Genomic DNA, 18823 nt, shown 5'->3' with positions numbered 1-18823 from the left:
ATGGAAGTGTTACAATGTTTTATGAATAACATATGACACATAGAGAATGAAATAAAACAAGAAAAAGGGACTGAAGCACCGGCGCTGAAAATAGGTCGACAATTAATTCCAAAAGTCAATAAAAACAAGATTGAGAACTCTGAAGGGTCTGCTGCTTTTTCTTCCTACCTGTTTTCAAACGCTACTATACGGCCAGCTTATTAACACCCTGTTGTTTGTGCCAAACGATTCTGAATATACTTGGTAACGTTTTTCTGCCCTCGTGTAATGATGATCATTGTTTTTATATTGATCACGAGCCTTTTTTTTAACCTCGATTAGGGTCCCGTGCTTCATTCATCCTTCGTTAATTTATGAATCGTACCATAATTCTCGACAGTTATTTAATTGCTTTAAGTTGCATGACAAAAAATGACGATCATTCGAAAAATAGAACATTACCGAGTGATTCTTAGATCGGTTTAAATGTCAGAAGAGTATAATGAGGTACTGAACATCTGCTGAGGTGAAGTATATCGCCCATGCAAACCTAGTCAAGGGGCCAGACCCAGCAAAAAATGGTTTCGTTCAACCCACCTGACAGAAAAGGTTTGACAGCTGATTCTGATAGACCAATACCTGCTCTTTAAGCTAAGATACTATGTAGTCCCGAATTGTGATACCCCTGACGAGAAAAATGGGGCTTTATATCATGACATGGCACTCAGCATAGAGACGAGGCTCAAACAGAAATTGACCTCAAATTTCATCTTCTTCCGCTAAAGTGCTCCAAACCTTTTTGGAAAAGTGATGAGCATGCACCTGCCTACAATATGAGTGTTCACATGGTACGACAGTATGTCACGTGATTGTCACATGACTATTTTTTCCTCAAAAAGCAGCCTCTTTGGTCGATCCTGACATATTTCAAATCCTGCTGAGACTAGGGTAAAGGACTTATTCAGGCTTTTCATCATATAACGATACAAAGAAGTCGTGTACTTTCGAATTACATCAAAAAAAAACATTTGGAAGCGTAGAACTCCAGAAAATCGACAATGTTAGTGCTGGTCTCTCTTCCGTCACTGTTTACATGGAAACGAGGCTGGAATAAAAGCACGATCAAAACGGGTCAAATCTTTGAAAAAGTGGTATGAAAAAGATGTAAAAAAAGTAATATCACAAGAATATAATTTTAATGAACATTTTTCTTATATATATATATATTCAGATTTTATGAATATCAGTTAACTGCAGTGTTATTTCAAAGTTCTATGAAATATTTAATATTTTTTTCAACAAAACGTTCTATAAAGGCTATATACCGCCTTAAATATCCTTGAGCTCTGTCTGGTGTGGTTTAAAGTATTGAGCTTCAGCGGTTATGGTTGCTTTAGGAACAATGAATGCCTTGTCTTCTCTGAAAGATAAGGAATGGTTCAAGCCATGGCAAATTAGTATCCAGGCCTTATTTTCAGACCGCCATTTTGGATCCTCAGAATCAGATTTGTATCAGATAGATAAGGTTTGATATCTTAACTGTATTACGGCGACTTTTTTGCTCTCGTTTTTCTCAAAATTCATGCGCTGAGACTCTAGAACATCGCTATTGCACTTGCTAGTAATATTATCATTTGTACTTCCTTTCCTGCTTGATCATATTCCTTCCTTTAAAAAACATGTTTTAGCAATGTGTTGAGGTTATCAGCAGGATTTTTAGACAGAGCTCTTTTTTATTTTAAAACTCTGTCAGATACGTAATTCTGATGTATTTTTTGTAAAAGCCGATTTAAAAGTGAAAACGTCTGGAAATAAATTATCTGCGCAGATAATAAGTCTCACAAATGCTGTAGACGACACGGAGGAAAAGGATGGTTGGCAGCTTTTTCCCATGCCAGCAAAGAGAGAAAAGAAAACTTCTTTCGATGAGTGCATTTTTAGCAGGGACGTCCTTCGCTCTGGAAAACTGTCTTCAATACAGAAAGTCATATCTGCTCTTGAAGTTCGGCAAGATGAAATCTCGCATCGTTTGTCAGCTGACGATCTCCGTAATGTAGCCGGGAAAGATATTTTGTGGCATTCATCGTGTTACGAAACATATATCAGCAAACAGAATTTACGGTATTATGGAGTACAATCCTCAAGCGATGTTCAAGCAGAATCTTAAGAGCGACGCATGGTGTTTGATTGGTCAAAGTGTCTTTTCTGCAAAAATGCAACAAGAAAAAAGGACCGACAGCTAATAAACATCGCCACCTTTGAAGCATGCAACAGTATAAAGGAATCTGCAGAGGCAAGAGGAGACCATAAACTGTTAGCCATACTTCGGTCGGTTAGCTATGATCTTATTGCAGCGGAGGGAAAATACCACAAAGCGTGTCATGCCTGTTATATCAGCAAGGTTAATATCAAGCGGAAACAGAACGTCGCTACATCCACAAGAGAGGAAAGCACTTTTGATCAAGCCTTCAATCAGTTACTGAAGGTCATAACCCTCGAAATTGAGGAAGGAAAAGCCTACGACATGAATGTTTTGCTGGCAATGTTCAAGAAGGAGCTGGAAAAGATAGGAATTGATGCAGGTAGCTACACAAAGCAGAAGCTGAAAGCACGATTAATGGCTCATTTTAAGGAACGTCTTGTTTTCCATCAGTCACCTCAACAATCCAGACCGGAAATTGTTTTCAGCAGCTCCATCTCCTTAATTGATATCATAAATGCAGCGAGCACTTGTCCATTACGTGACGAAACAAACTCTATCAGCATGGATAAGCCAGAGTCAGAAACTTTCAGTTTCCTAGACATCTACACTATAGCTTCTATTATCAGGCGGAAGATGCTGAGATGTGAGGGCATTAACATCAACCCACTTGACATCCGAGATTTACACTACTGCAAAATCTCTTCTTCCCAAGAGCCTTTATTGGCTTATCAGGTGGATTGTTACTGGAGAACAGTACAGCGACGACTCACCTCCTAGTGCAAGGAGTACAACCGATGAGCGGAAGATTGTAATGGCTGGGCAGGATCTTATTCATTGTGCATCACATGCCAGAGTAAAGCTGCCCAAGCACGTAGGTCTCGTTATGACCGTCAAGCACTTAACTGGTTCCAAACAACTGATAACACTTTTAAACAGAATGGGTTACTGTTCTTCCTATGAAGAGATCGAACAAGTGGAGACCAGCTTGGCAAATGAAAGCTTAGCGAGAGCACGTGCCAGTGGTGTTGTCATCCCTAGTAACATAAGACCTGGTGCATTCATTCAGTGGGCGGCTGATAACAACGATATTAATGAAGAAACCATCGACGGCAAGAACACAACGCATGCAACAACACTTGCTATATATCAGCCAAAACAGTACGGTCCTCTGCCAGAATGGATTGTGCTTGCTGACCACTCTAAGAAGAAGCGATCACTGGATTCTGCTCAAAATGTAGCTGCCATGCAGGAAGTTAGTTTCGGAGGCAGACGTCCTGCTTTAACTAATTTTGTTGGGAACGATGTTATTACCTGGTTTCAGTGCGACCAACAGTTTCTATCTGTCCGCATGGATGACCTTTGCTGGATGTTACTTCGTCTTTCTGATCCTCTCATGGCATTTAATCAACAGTCTCCAGAGGAACAGACTATACCTGGTTGGAGTGGGTTCAATGCCATCACACACCCCACCATTCCTGTGAAGACCAACATCGGCTATCACCCAATGATCCATGCAGAGTCTAGCAACTTTAGCACTCTTTACACCTTGATGAAACTGGCCCAAAAGATATGCGACACAATGAGACAGCACGATTCTGTAACTACCTTTGATCTTGCCCTCTACGCAAAAGCCAAGCAGCTACAAATGAAATACCCAGAGGAGTTTAAAAACACTGTGATCAGAATGGGAGGGTTCCACATTGCCCTTAACTTTCTCTCTCTGCTTGGAAAGAAGTATGCACAGTCAGGCTTGGAAGACTTACTGATTGAGTAGGGGGTTTATGCAGCTGGTACTACCTCAGTTTTGATGCTTGGCAAGTCATATAACAGAGGTATTCGTGCCCACAAGTTAACCATGGAGGCGCTCTTCAGGTTGTTGTGGAAAGCCTTCCTAGACTGACTGTCAAGACAAGCAGTTGGTATGGATGACCGAGTCAGACAGAGTGTTGCTGACCAAAGCAGGGAGTGTCGGAATACAGTGAGGCAGGATTGCTTCGTTAACGATGCCTGGAAAGCATTTCAAGGTTGTGTCAATCCTCTCATGACACTGTTTGAGCGGTTCAAATCTGAAGGCAGAGAAAAGTCCAAAGTTTTTAGTTTCTGGGAAGGATACATTAATATGGTGCTGCTGCTTCTGCAGTTCGTTAAAGCTGAACGAACCGGAAACTGGAAACTCCAGCTCTCCGCCACAACAGAAATGGTTCCCCTTTTTTTCTCTATGGACAGGGTCAACTATTCCAGATGGTTTCCAGTCTATCTCTCTGACATGCACATGTTGCAGTTAACTCACCCCGCAGTTCACCAAGAGTTCATTGCTGGAAACCACAGTGTAAGCCGCTCTAACCAACCGTTTGCGCAAGTTTGGCCGGATATGGCCCCGGAACAATCAATTAACCTTGATACCAAGACAAAGGGGGGCATAGTCGGAATGAGTACGAGTATAGCAAGATGAAGCACTATTTAACTGCAGGCGACCGCTTGGCCGTGGAAGGCTTGGGTACGAGACCAGTTGATGGATCAAGACTCGTAAACACCTCCTAAATCGCCTTCGCTTAGTTAGCGTCCGCTTAATGGGGCACCGTCCCGAAACACTGAAGCTTGCAAGCACGAGTATCCCTGCAAGATATGGCTGAAAGGGTAGAGTTTAGCCCCGTTAAAGGAGACGAGGATGCAGCCCTTAGCCCGCAAGACGAACGAAAAAGTCGTCGAAGCGGCAAGAAACGCATAGCTATAACTACAGTAATAGTTGTAGTATTATTTATAGCTGCTTTTATTGGTGGCTACTTGGTAACACGAGCTATCAAACCAGGATGCGGAGATAAAGACAAAGAATAAGAGAAACAGAAAGGTGGAAATTCAGATTCATTGCACGAGGAAGCTGTAAAAGCAATCTCTAAAGAGAAGATAGAAGAACATTTGGGGTGAGTCTACCACCGCCTTATTAAGTGTATATCGAGATGGGGGCATCTGAACGGTGTGGATACATAAATTGAGTATATCAAATTAGTTGCTCGATATTTTGTATAAAAAAGAAATAGCAGGAACTTATCATTTATGTAAAGTAAGGGAAAATCACCCAGAAAAAAAAATAGTATTTTTAATACGAGCTAAATGTTTGTGAGGAAGGGTGCAAATGCTACATCTGTTTGACCCTTGTACACATTTTGCTTCAACTAGTCGTGCATACTTATAGAAATCCACTTGAGACACCATTTAAAGCGTTTTCCTAACAAAATACGCCTATGATGTTCTTCTATGATTGTTTTTTTTTCGGCTTAAACCGCTTCAAGGGAAATCAGGGCGCTCTCGCGTTTATATTTTATTGGGAGTCACGGCATAAAATCTTGTTTTGGTTATATCATTAAAACGTAGGTACACATGCTTGCCATGCCAAAGTCAGTGAATCATGTCGAGAAAAATATAATCCCAGTTCAGGCAAGGCATTGGACTAACCAAACATTGGTTTTTACAAGCCCTTGTACCAAAACACTTCTATATCTCTTTAATATATCCTGCTTCGAAATCAGGCTGCGTGAGGTTGCAGTGTGTACTTAAGCAGTGAGAAACTCAAGGAAAACAGTTTTTGATATAATGGTTGCCGGGACCTTTTCGCATTCTTTTTAATTCTAGTAGAGACCTTACAACATTATTTAAAAACGAGACATGCCATTTTATAGTTCGTAAGTTCTGATCATTTAGATCAAGCCTTCCATCTGACTTCCACGATCATCACATTCAGGCATGGTGGCTTTAGCCAAGGACGTATCGTGAATCGTATCTTCGTCTTCACAATAAAAGAACTAGTGATGAAAAAAATTGATGTTACGAAACTAAACTAAGGCTAAGGAATAATTTTAAATAAATTGAAACGAGAAATAATTTGGGAAGTGTAGGCTTCCAGCTGTCCAGGGTGAAGCTTATTTCAATTCTTCTTGCATATCAATTATTACCTGCTCTGTCTTGGCGCAGCAGTCGTTTTATTTTGACTAACAAGATTGTTTCATTACGATTGGCCTTTAACCATTTCCTTTTGCACTTTTAAAGGCTTTATTAACTTCAGATTATCAGAACCGTCCATTGATGTGTCATCTACATAAAATTGCACTTTAATCTTCCGAAAAACATCCACCAAGCTACCAAAGTTAAACGACGATTATCAGTTCCTGGATGGAGACGACCTAAAGGTGACAATTGATCTGAGAAAAACCTGGTTGAATTCTGATATTAAAGTGTTTAGTTAGACTACAAAATCAATTTTCTGGCGTTCAAGCTATTAAAGATCAGTTTTGCTGAATTTTTTCACGAACAAGGTTTCTAAGAGCTTTTTAGCGATATTTTAAATTGGCATGTATCGTAAAGGCGTATTTTTCCTAAAGCAAATTTAACAATCATTTATCACAGTTTTCAGTTCGAATATTAATCTCTTCTTGATTCGTGACTCCGGCCGCCCATTGGAGGTATACAAATAACAAATATACATTGTGCCTTGATGATTTTTCTCTGTTTCTGCGGCTGCGTGGTGGGACTAAGATGCACCTACGTGAATTACATGCATTTGAAATGCATCCATTCTTGTTAAAATTTTAGTGGTAGTGACTGAGAAAAGTACAGTTACTGATAGAGTAAAGAACTGATATCATATCATCCAGTAGGCCACCAGAGAAACGGTCCTTGCCCCACAATTCATTTCGAACATTTGAGTTCTAATATGAATAATTTGAATGGTATTTAGCCTAACAGGAGAATTAGAACTTCCAACAGTGGACTAAACACTCCAAACACTCTAGCATTGTATTAACGCGCTTCATTTAAGAAACGATGTTGAAGTTGCGGTTGTTCAAAGCGGCTAAAACTAAAATACAAACAAAGAAAAGAACGTCACAAAGTGAACTAAAATGCAACGGAAAGTTGGACCAAAGTAACACTTACATTTGTTAGGAGCTGGGAAAAAACTGCACTGGAGCGGCGACGAACTATAACGTGAAATCTAGCTGCCGTAGGGCGAAAATGACCGCTTGGAAATGGCAAGCGAAAAAACTGACCCGAAGAGGCTTACACATCCTTTAGATACTAATATATTACAGTAAATTACTCGACTAACACGCTAAAATATGTTCCGCACGCACGACAAACTACCATTCAAAAATCCCAAAGGGCAAAAACAAAAGATACTAATAAACGGGTGTTTAGTTCTTTACAAGTATGTTGGGCCTACAACTGTTTTGCTCTAGTTTCGCCAATAATAATAGTCTTATTTTAGGACATTGGTAAACTTAAGAAGAAATGGGGAAAGGACGACGTACTTAACATATTTATTTTAAAATTTTCAAGCATTGAAAATGATAACAGTAATGAAAGACGCAATTCTTTTGTTACAAGCGTAGAATAACGAGAAAAACAAATCTGATTCCCCCACAAAGAATCTGTCAATGCTCCATGGCTGAACAACATAGAATTCGTTGAAGGGCTTAACCATCAATTTTTTCACTTCCGGAATTAACATTCGGCCTAAGCCCTCCGAAAATCTCTTGTGCTAAATAGTCTTTGTTGTTGTTGTTGTTTTTTTTTTCACCTTCCTCCCTTTTAATTCAAGCTGGCGTTTTCAAACCAACTATGCGTTAAAGCTCATAACGTTACAGTGTAAATGTTTCCTTTCAAGCTAGATTTGGAAACTCGATTCCCGGGTTGATACACGCGCATGCGATAAACACCAAACCAATGTAGGATCTTTTCTTTCTTCATTCCTTTTCCTATTCCTTGGGGCGTTAATATATCGAAGCGGTCAACTGAAATCATTACGTGAAGAAATTACCTAAGTATTGTGATCATAGCTTAAGAATGATCTCGATTTTGGAAACGAACACGTGGCAATTAAAGGAACAAAAAAAAAGGTAAAAAACGAGCGATAAGTTTGGCTTTGAGTAACAACTACGAGCTAGGTAATATAATCACAAACCAAGTTATTGCTCACCAACGTTCGTGGGTCTTGATTATTTTGATCGAGGATTACGGTCTAAATTGTCTTCTATTCAAAAAACGATTTTGATCACACGGGGTCTTATCCTGAAATGAAACGCTAACTATAATTTTCCGTCTAACGGAACTAATCAAGAGGGCGTCAATCTAACCAGATAATATTTCGCAGCTTTTATCGGAAGCGGTGACATTTAGCTTCAACGGAAGCAGTTACATACATGTTGAACTCGTCGAAAAAACTGTTAGCTCTTTATTTCTTGGTTCATGTTGACGACTTTGAAATAAAACGTGCAGGGTTGCGAATTTTGAAACGAGAGAGACTGGACCTTTTTTTAAAAAGAAGTTTTTTTCATTACCAACCCCTTAGCTACGATGATAACAACAGACAAAGCTACTGGTGGCAAATTATTGTATACGGCACTCTTTTTGGAAGTGAATAATAATTATGCACTTACAAAGTCTTCTTGTATGAAATCTAGATAGAAGGTATCATCTGTAATTGAAATTGGTTCCCGGAAGGAAAAAAAACAAGCGACAAAACGGAAATAATCAACGTGTTGCCAAGTAGTCGATGGCTTTGTCAGACTCTATCTCTCCACGTGGTACACAAAGTGAATTTAATTTCGACGATGGATTTTTAAGAGGGGATTTTCCAGTAGAAGATGAATATATCTACGACGATTATGACTCGGAACCGCTTCTCAACTCTCACACAGATTTTGAACTTTCACGACAATTTCGAGGGAGAAGATACTCGCGTCTTAATCCCGACGAAGAGGAGACAAACACAATTATTCCAATCAAATGGAGATCGAGGCGTTTTGTAATGAGAACACTCATCATTTTGTTCTATGTGGACTAGGAACTGTGTGCGGTTATTTCATATCGACACAAAATATTCGTGAGTGTAAAGCAACAGTCTCGTCCCGTGAAGACTTAGACAGTCTCCACGGGCCATTTATCAATAGAATATCGAGTAGAAACATAAAAGAGTCTTTAAGGTAAGTCAATGTTAAAATTAGCATGCATTATTAAAATAAGGCGACAAGTTTCTGTCACGAAGTTTTGCAGGCAGTCACGCTAAAAGCGGTTCTTTAAAAACAATTTAACAAATTGACAGAGGAGGTACTTGCTTTGTACAGAGTGTTTTAAAATGTTTTTTTGTGATTATTATAAGAGCTTTTGACTAGTTCAGTACAGAGAATCGTCAGACACGAAGATTGCTCAACGAAGTATCTACTTATATCTCAATCTTTAGCAACATTTAGCTAAACGAACTCTATATGACTTGCTGTAATCACCGATCAGTACCTACGAACTTCAGAAATTTAATTCGTATTCCTTTCTTTTCTTTCTTTTAATGCTTGGTGAATATCATCACAGACATCCCCTCCTTGACAGTTGTTCATATATTTAGTTCTCCTATCTACAGGCAGAGATTTCATTTTGTATAAATATTATAGTGGTATATTTTGCTTAAAATAGGATTGACGTAGCATGCTTACTTTGATGGACGGGGGAGAAAGTGGGTACTTAAGTTGACAACCTTACTGTTGACAAACTTAATATTTTTCATCTCGATAACTGCATTGTATTTTTCCGCGATTCTTTAGATATTTTTCCAAAGCGCCTCATCCAAGTGGGTCCAAAGTCAGCTATGAGCAAGCAAAATTCATCAAAGAGAAATGGGAACAGTATGGACTGGACAAAGTCGAACTGAAAAAGTACGATGTACTGCTTTCCTATCCGGACAGACCCGGCATAGCGTCGATAAAATCCGCCAACGGCTCAACTGTCTTTACTGCTCAGAGAGAGGAGAAAGTACTCGAGCGTTCTGAGGATTCTCCAGATGTACTTACACCTTTTAATGCTTACTCCAGTAGTGGAAATGTCACGGTAAGTGAGGAATGATAAAAATGCTGAGGATGGGTACTTTGCATAAACAAAGTGAGGAGAAGCTATCTTCTGAGTGGTCTTTCTATGAGTTCGTTGAAAATTAAGCTAGTTGATTTGAGGAAATGCTTTAGACAAGGAAGTTTAGCAGGGAAGAAAAACAATAACCCGACAAGAATGCACCAAAAGATAAAAAGGTGGTTAATGACACACAAGATTGAAAAACCAGCGGATTTCAAAACACAAATGCTAATGCTAAATAGTTTTAGATGCATAACCCTTACAGTTACCCCTTTGAAGCTGGCACATTTCGAGATTTGTCTTATATCCTTACACGTGGCATGAAATGAACGAAGGTGATATGGTGACCCCATTACACATGAACACTCATACAGTTCTCTCTTGTAATAGTTGAGTTGACAAATTAATTTCTAAACCTTCTTATTTATCCATGATCGCTTGGGTTGTTACGATTATCCCTTTAGTCATGAGACATAAACTGCACGATCAAGATGACTTGAGCAACGCAATGGCTTTCAAGCAATAGCCTCGAGCATTTGAGAAACGCCGTTGTCGACACTAATTACTGTTATTCGGCAGATGCAACGGATTCCGGAAAAATTGGTTACACCAAGATACATTTCGATTGCGTCTATCGTTAAGAGTGGTTCCACCCTGAAATCAAATCAACTCACATATATCGTCTTTATATTAATTTTCTCTTTAAAGCATGGGAGTTTTTCTCTAGTTTGAGAATAAAACACGGAACCAACCAACCAACAAACACTCACACACAACCTGCACATTGAAAAATGTAGGTTAGCGTAACAAATCAGAAAATTGCCATCAACAATTGAACATATGATAATTTTTTATCTACGTCCCGAAGTCAAACTATCCAGAAGTACTAAGTTTAGTCTCGAAAAATTCTTTCACGATTGTCGTGTCTGAACGGCTGTCTTCCGATTGGCCTTGATCCGGCCTCCAAATTTTGAGACAACCTGGTCAAGGCAATTACATGGAGACCAGGCCTATTTACATCGATTCATTCAGAGGTATCTCTGTATAAAATGAAGGAGACAAGACATGTTAAGACATATTAAGAAGTAATTGTGGTTCTAAATTAATGAAGCTTTAAACTGAGACTAAGTTTATTGTGATAAACTATGAAACTCGGGGAAGATTCATTTACATGTTGGGACACATTAGGAAATATTATACAGAACAGAACTTTCGGCAGTTTTCCTCACGATACAACAGAAACCTGTTTTGTATTAATTTTTGACAGGCACGTTTGGTTTACGTCAACTATGCAATGGTGGAGGATTTTCAGGAACTCCGCGAAATGAACATCAGCGTTAAGGGTCAGATTGTGATTGCGAAGTACGGAAAAATTTACAGAGGAGACAAAGTGAGTATCATCGGACAGATTGGGCAGGTAATGTTCACATATAACCATTTGAATAAGGCGCTTGAAGACCTCTTTCAAACAGGCTGTCGAGTAGATTATAAACCGGGATCTGCTATATAAAATAAATTAAGCCAAAGTATACTAGAAAAAAAAAAAGAAAACTAGATGAACTGAATGTGTGTCGCAACTTGTCGTGAGGCGGATTTTGGATCAATCTATTTTCAGGCGAGAATCGCAGCAGAAGCAGGCGCCATTGGACTGATCTTGTACACAGACCCATCTGACGTCAGTCTTGAGGGAGCTGGCAACACTTTCCCAAACAGTTGGTGGCTTCCTCCTTCGGGAATACAAAGAGGAACTCTACTTAATTTCGAACAGGGAGATCCTCTAACCCCAGGATATCCTGCAAGAGGTGGGTTGCATTTATTGCTTGACTGAGTGTTACAAATCGGCTTTAAGCTAACGATTTAGCGTTTAATGGAATAGTTTTTAAGCTGTCCTAATATCAATGATTTTTCGATATTGTTTTTAAGACGGAATCTACAGAATTTCAGAAAACAAAGCTGCTCTCCCCAGTATTCCAGTTTACCCCATCTCGTACGAGGACGCTGCGCATTTTTTAAAGTAGGTGTTGACTTCTGACATGATTCCTTCCTAAAATGTACGCAAATGATGTTGTCGAAACTTTTTTTGCAAGGAAAACCAGGCAAGCACTCCCGGGCACACTTGGAAATATTGAACATATATAATCAAACTGTTTAGAATGATTTTAATAAGCGAGGCAGAGAACAAACACTATAGCTGGGGATGAAGAAAAATCCTGAATCCCCAACCCCATGTAGTCGACGACTACTTATTATGCTTCATTAACTTCAGTTAAGTTAATTTGCATTCTTAACTGAGTAGTTTTATGAGCCATTCCTTTTTTTGTATTAACTTGGGTGCTAAAACGTACACTATACAGAAATTTCGTAAATTTTATAGCTTAAAACTATTTCTATAATCAGCCGAAATTTTGTGAATATAGCATTTTGTATGAAATCTTTAGACTACTGACTGGAAATGAAGCCCCTGAGGACTGGCAGGGAGAATTACAAATCAAGTACAACATTACTATGGCAACTCAAGACAAAAGGTAAAGAAATCTTATTAGCAAAGTCAGGGATGATCGTTAAGCTTATTTTAGCTTCTAATTCATTCATTCATTCCCGAGCTTACGCTTACATGTTCTTCTTTCCCCGTCGCTTTAACGTCTCTTTCAGGAAAGTCAACTTAGACATAAAAATGAAGCTGGAGAAAACGGCCGTGTATAACGTTATCGGCAATATAAATGGACAAGAAGAACCAGGTGAGTTAATTGAAAATCACACTTCTTCGTCACCCATGATTATTCCATTTCTTTACGTTGTACGGTTTGTTTTTCAAACAGATCGATTGGTGTTACTTGGCAACCACAGAGACTCCTGGATCTTTGGTGCTGCAGATGCGTCCAGCGGTACAGCGGCTTTGATGGAACTTTCCATGCGACTAGGAGAAATGCGAAAAAAAGGTAACGTAATCAGCTTATGGTTTGGTGGATTTGGCAGGTTTCGGTTGGTCGTATCTTATGTGCGTATATTTCATAGGGTGGAAACCACGAAGGACCATAGTGCTTTGTAGTTGGGGAGCAGAGGAGCATGGGATGCTTGGTTCAACTGAATGGGCTGAGGTAAGTTAAACAGTACGAAGAAACGTAACAAACATACAATTTTTGAAATATGGGTGGTATCTGCTTGTTTGTAAATATCCCAAACTGATCTGAAACTGATTATAGGAATGTTGAGGTTTAATCTGGTTCATGCGCGTTACTCCGTGGTAAGAGGCATGGATCATGCTTGAAATAAATACACTGAAAAAATCACCAAAATAGAACTTAAACTCGCACAATTTGGTCGCTTTGATAATCGCATATTGTAATAATTCGTCATTTTTCTTCTTTATTAAAGGATTTTGCCAATCTTCTTTCCAATCGAGCTGTTGCTTATCTCAATGTTGACGTTGCTGTGAAAGGTAGGTGGGTAACCCTTACTTCTTTATCAGAGAAGTGCCTTATTTTGCGCAGGTCAGTGTATTATCTGTAATCTATTTAAACAGGGACAAGGGGAATCTATTTTATAATTAAGACGAAGGAAATATAAAAAATCGTCGCAATTTTCAAAGATCTGGGCGTGATATTTTTTAAGTTGTTCAACAAGTGGAATTCATCTCTTTAATTCCTCGCTGGAACATTGTTCACCAGATGAAAGTGTTCATCTAAGTTGTCTTGTCACCTTCGCTGTGAATCAATATATATTTCTTTCAAATTTAGGGAATTACAGTTTAATGGTTCAGTCCAGTCCCCTCTTAGAATTTGCTTTTATGGAGGCAACTAAAAAGGTAAGTTGGGAACACTTAATATAACTTTAGCACGCCCTCACGCTAAAGGCATTCGGGCCATTCATTTACCGGTGTAATGATCAATACACTCTCTGGTCTAAGTCGAGTTCATGGGCAATAAAACATACAAAACAATATCATTATTTCTGTAGATCAAACCTCCTGGTGTAAGAGAATCCACTGAAATGTTATTTGACGACTGGAAGAAGAAAGTCCCGAATAAAGACAATCCAAAGCTGCCAACGTGAGTATTTTTCAGTCGGTTATGTTTTCGAAAGATTTATAGAGAAGCATCACCTAAAGTGTGGCTCATTAATTTGCACGCAGTCAATCAATATCCTTGTGAGGATATGAATATAAAGGATATATACATTCTATGAATTTTAATTCTATTGAATTTCAGTGTTTCAAAGGTTGGTTCTGGAAGTGACCACCAGACCGTGTACTTTCGGCTGGGGGTGCCATCAATTTACTTTGAGTTCACTTATGACAAGGTTAGATCATCACATGACCTTTAACCTGCAATGGAAAATAGTAAAATAATCTGTGCTTCCAAGCTGTCTGCGCCATAAAATTCTCATTCACCAAACACCTTGATTAACAATTCCCTTTCGGGTTCAATTCTAGAAAACAAGATCGTTAAAGATTATGCTACGATGGTTGTCTTAACAAACTCCTGTGTTACAAAGATTTATGTTTAATACATTGGTCATGACATCCTTACACAAAACTAAAACATAGATTCTAACCCAATTGGCAGTAATTGTCGACAAGGATACAAACAACGCTGCTCACGTCAAATTGTCACGCGATGCCTTTATCAGCTCTCAAACATGGATGACTCGGAAATTCTGACGTCGACATTATGTTAAAAAAAAACAAACCAACAGCGATTTAGCTTGGTTATTTTTGGTTAACTTGCTGCGGACTCACTCGGCTGTGCCTCGTTAGTTTACAACATTTTGATCACTATGATGTTGGATATCGTAGTCGATGAGAGTAAAGACCACGCTAAACCACTATCGATTTGTTAAATCGTTTCTTATGTCTTACAGGTTAAGTGGCCTGTTTCTAACTATCCAGTTTACCACAGTGTACATGACACATTTTACTGGATGAAGACCTTTGTTGATCGTGATTTTGAATATCACAAGACATTGACTCAGTTGTGGCTTCAGATTGCTTTGACTTTGACTGATCAGCCATTGCTGCCCTTCAACTGCTCACAATATGCTAGCAGATTAACTTACTATGCCAAAGACGTCCAAACTAAGTACGATAAAATTCTCAATCAGCACAATATAGTCCTTGGTAAGTGGCCTATTTGGACTCGGTCATTTTTTGCGAATTTTGAAATTTCAGATCGTGACATGTCAGAAAGACAGATTTCCCCCGAGCCAACAGAAAGTAACTTAATCCTTTTTTTCTCTCTTAGATAATCTTATGTCTACTGTTACTAACTTCAGTGACGTAACCTCCGAATTCGAAGAATGGTTGAATTCTGTTGACCAAAAGGAGTGAGTAAAATACATTGTAGAGCACGTTTTCATTAGTGTGAAATCGGTTTGTCGATACTACCTGATATTTATTTGTTTTAACTTTATGTTTCCAACAATAGTTCCTTGAAACTTCGAATAGCCAATGATCGCCTGATGCAGCTCGAGAGAGCCTTTATCAACCCTCAAGGACTGCCGGGAAGGCCTTACATGCGGTAATATTATAATTCAACGGGGAATTAATCTTCAATTTCCTATTTAAAATGACGGGGTTGAGTTTCGGAAAAAGTTCGTGAAGTGTTTATTAAGTAAAGTTATATAAACTACCCAAACAACACGCTTCTCATGTGCAATTTGGCACAAAGAGTTACATTCTTTTTGATTCACCCCAGTGACAGTAAAAATGGTGCGTAATAACCTCCTACTTGGCGGCTCGGTAGATATCCAACAAAATTCTTCTTTATTAAGGTTAAACACAATATACCCTACTACCAGAGACACCTCGTAATACCTTAAATCTTTCATGTGACAAATGTCTTTAAGAAATTCGTTTTTTTGTTCAGTTTTTTTATGCCACCTCATATCTTTTTAGTCACGTGGTGTTCGCTCCCAGTGCCCACAACGCTTACGCTGGCAGCAGCTTCCCTGGATTGGTGGATGCCTTGTACTCCGTGCAGCAGCTTAACAGCAAAGACTGGGAACTAGTGGAGAAGGAGTTGTCTGTTGCAGTATTTTATATCCAATCTGCCACTAATGTCATGACTCTGAAATCTATTTAACCGATGGAAAAAATACTTTCTTGATGTACTGCTTATTTCAAAAAAATCTTACTGCCAGCTGTAATTAATTGTGCAAAGTTAAGAATTAGTTTGAGAAAATTCAAGTTTTTTAATTTTATGCTTTCATAAACATTTTGTTCGTCTTTATACTAATGGTTTAAAGGGTTACCCAGTCATACATGTAAAAAATATTAATCATTTTAGGATATTTGGTTCTCTCAGTCTGTAAAGCGAAAAAGGCTACAACTGTGCTAGTCTCCAATTAATAGAGGAGATCTAGTTATGATTAGTTTATGTGCAGATTGTACCATAGGTAGCGTAGATTTTTCAAGTATGAAAAGTGTTTCACATCATGAAGTTTGGAACGCACAGTGCCGCAATTAGGGTATTAAGATAGAGATCATCATTCTTATTCTATTCAGAGAGAAGAGATGTTTCCCATTTTGTAACACATGTGCTCTGTAATTATATTAATATGCATTATTTTTGCCATAGAATGATCGTTTTAGTCATTGCAGATGAGTAATCATCTTTTGATGGATTACACTTTCTCGCTTAAATCAGCCAGCGCAGCGTTATTTATATCAAATGGCTTTGAAACATATACCAACACCTCGAAGTGGGAAAATTACAATCTAACTACGACGAGAACAAGTCTGTATGTATATCTGTTTTCATTTGCTCATATTGCTTGGATTCCAAATTTTCTGTGAAGCGTTTGTTATTAATTCTAAAACATTAGAATCAACATTTACAGGCCTACTCTGAGACCTTAAGTCGCCTTAAGTCACCTTAAGTCGCCTTAATTTTCCTTAGGTTGCTATTGGTTACGCAATGTCATAAGGGTTCTACCCTTCCCAATTGACTCTATCCACTCTACTCCAATCATAGTTTTCTGCAGCTAGAAAAGTAGTTGGAGAGACTGGAAGAGAAGTAGTTTTACGAAGGACCTTAGCATTTGGTTCTCAGTATGGTATTGGGGTGTTTTGTCTAACTGAGGCAGGAGAATAACAAATTGGTTGGGTCGTACAATTTTGGACGCTGTCGGAAAGGCATGCGACCTGCCAAACTTTCATGCCAAAATTGACAGTGCAAGTGCCAAAAGTATGGGAGAAAAGTTTACCAAGATAATAATTTATATAATTTGTGGAGTTTTGTGAAATAATTAATACACGTAAATAATCATGTTATTTTTAATTAATTATGTGGAAAATTTATGGTTAGTTTCATCAAATTTGTGTCTCTTTTCTTAAATTAAAAATTTATGGCACTATGTGCTTATTTATGATAGGTTTGCTTGATGTTGGGCATATAACCCATGATGTTTTCCTGGCTATTTATTTACTAGCTTTGACTGTATAATTTTACAACACCTCTTGCGGTAATTCTGTCTAAACATTTTCAGCTAAATTGGTTAACTGGCTATTTATTCACCAGCTTTGACTGTATAATTTTACAATGATTGTTGTGGTTATTCTGCCTGAACATTTTTAGCTAAACTGATTTGAAATCTGGATATTTTAGACTATGGTGACTTACGAGCATACCAAAGTAACCGAAACGACTGTTGTGTTTATTGCAAGGGATTTTGTAGACATTTTTAAAGTTTGTGGAGAGACAGTTGCTAACTTTGGTTTTATCGCTTTAAGTCGCCTTAAGTCGCCTTAAATCGCCTAAAGTCGCAATATTTTTTCTGCCAATTTTGCTAAAGTCGCCTTAAATCGCCCAAAGTCACCTAAAGTTACGGCGACTTAAGGTCCCAGAGAAGGCCTATTTACCAAAGCCACTGTAAAACTGACTAAAACGTCCTCAATTACAAGGACCCAAATACACATTTATCAGCCCTCTTTTGCTGTACATCTTTCCTTGCTTCTAATATGTATTTTTCTTCAATTTTATCTCAGATTGTACTGATGGGTGTGTAAATTGTCAGTTTTGCGTTTGAAGCTCTGCTCACACCGTACTCACATTTTCGATTAAATTACGGTCAATTTCATTTCATGGGAACAAAGTGAAAGGAGTTATGAGCCAACCCTAAAATCTGAAAATTTCAAGAAGTAATTGTGGGCCATTGCAGAGAGAAATAAACCACAAGTTGTAAATTAGTCACAAATGTGAATCCACTGTATATTGTAATTACTACATGTACCCACGCTTTTAAAGCTCACTTGGAATCTAAACATGAAAAATTAGTACCTCTTCGTAACAATACAACAATGAAGTCGGGTTGAGTCACCTAAGATATAAAATAGTAGGATCTGATATATTAAAGAATATTGCTTTTTACAACCCAAAACACTCTCGTAACCATTCACCTTTAAATGTACATTAAGAAAGAAATCAAGACGAGAGAAACTCCACTACATGAGTTCGAATAGTCTCTTTATAAAGACATTCTTAGTTAAAGGAAAAAGCATTTCTTGAAGGATGCAAAAACAAGACAAAGCGAAATCAGACCGAATTACTAAATCATTGATAAGGATAGCTTCAGAACTGTATTTCTTCGTGACTATAGCACTTACGCCATGATCGGTAATATGATCATCTTTACAAACCTGCCCAGAGGGTGCTCAATATACGCAATTTGAACATAATAGTCTTAAATGATCTTAGCTTAACACCCTCAATTTGATATTTTTACATGTCCCATTTTCAAGTTATAGCTGTTACA

The 18823-nt window shown here is 38.3% G+C and overlaps 1 protein-coding gene across 1 annotated transcript; it reads left to right on the top strand.

Moving 5' to 3' along the window:
* The first annotated feature begins 6743 nt into the window (after positions 1-6743).
* Positions 6744-16803, top strand: LOC113683786 (putative N-acetylated-alpha-linked acidic dipeptidase). Its single transcript, XM_027201067.2, is given in 18 exon segments — positions 6744-9006; positions 9009-9159; positions 9772-10054; positions 11340-11462; positions 11688-11874; positions 11996-12086; positions 12511-12597; positions 12725-12810; positions 12892-13011; positions 13088-13170; positions 13448-13511; positions 13810-13877; positions 14030-14121; positions 14281-14371; positions 14933-15188; positions 15313-15394; positions 15496-15588; positions 15966-16803. Coding segments are annotated over 18 exon segments (2421 nt in total). The 5' UTR covers positions 6744-8729; the 3' UTR covers positions 16153-16803.
* Positions 16804-18823: the final 2020 nt, after the last annotated feature.

This window comes from Pocillopora damicornis, chromosome 7 (genome assembly GCF_964200805.1).
Source record: "Pocillopora damicornis chromosome 7, jaPocDami1.2, whole genome shotgun sequence".
Taxonomy (NCBI): Eukaryota; Metazoa; Cnidaria; class Anthozoa; order Scleractinia; family Pocilloporidae; genus Pocillopora; species Pocillopora damicornis.
Note: the sequence above shows the minus strand (reverse complement) of the source record. Positions and strands in the feature narration are given on the sequence as shown.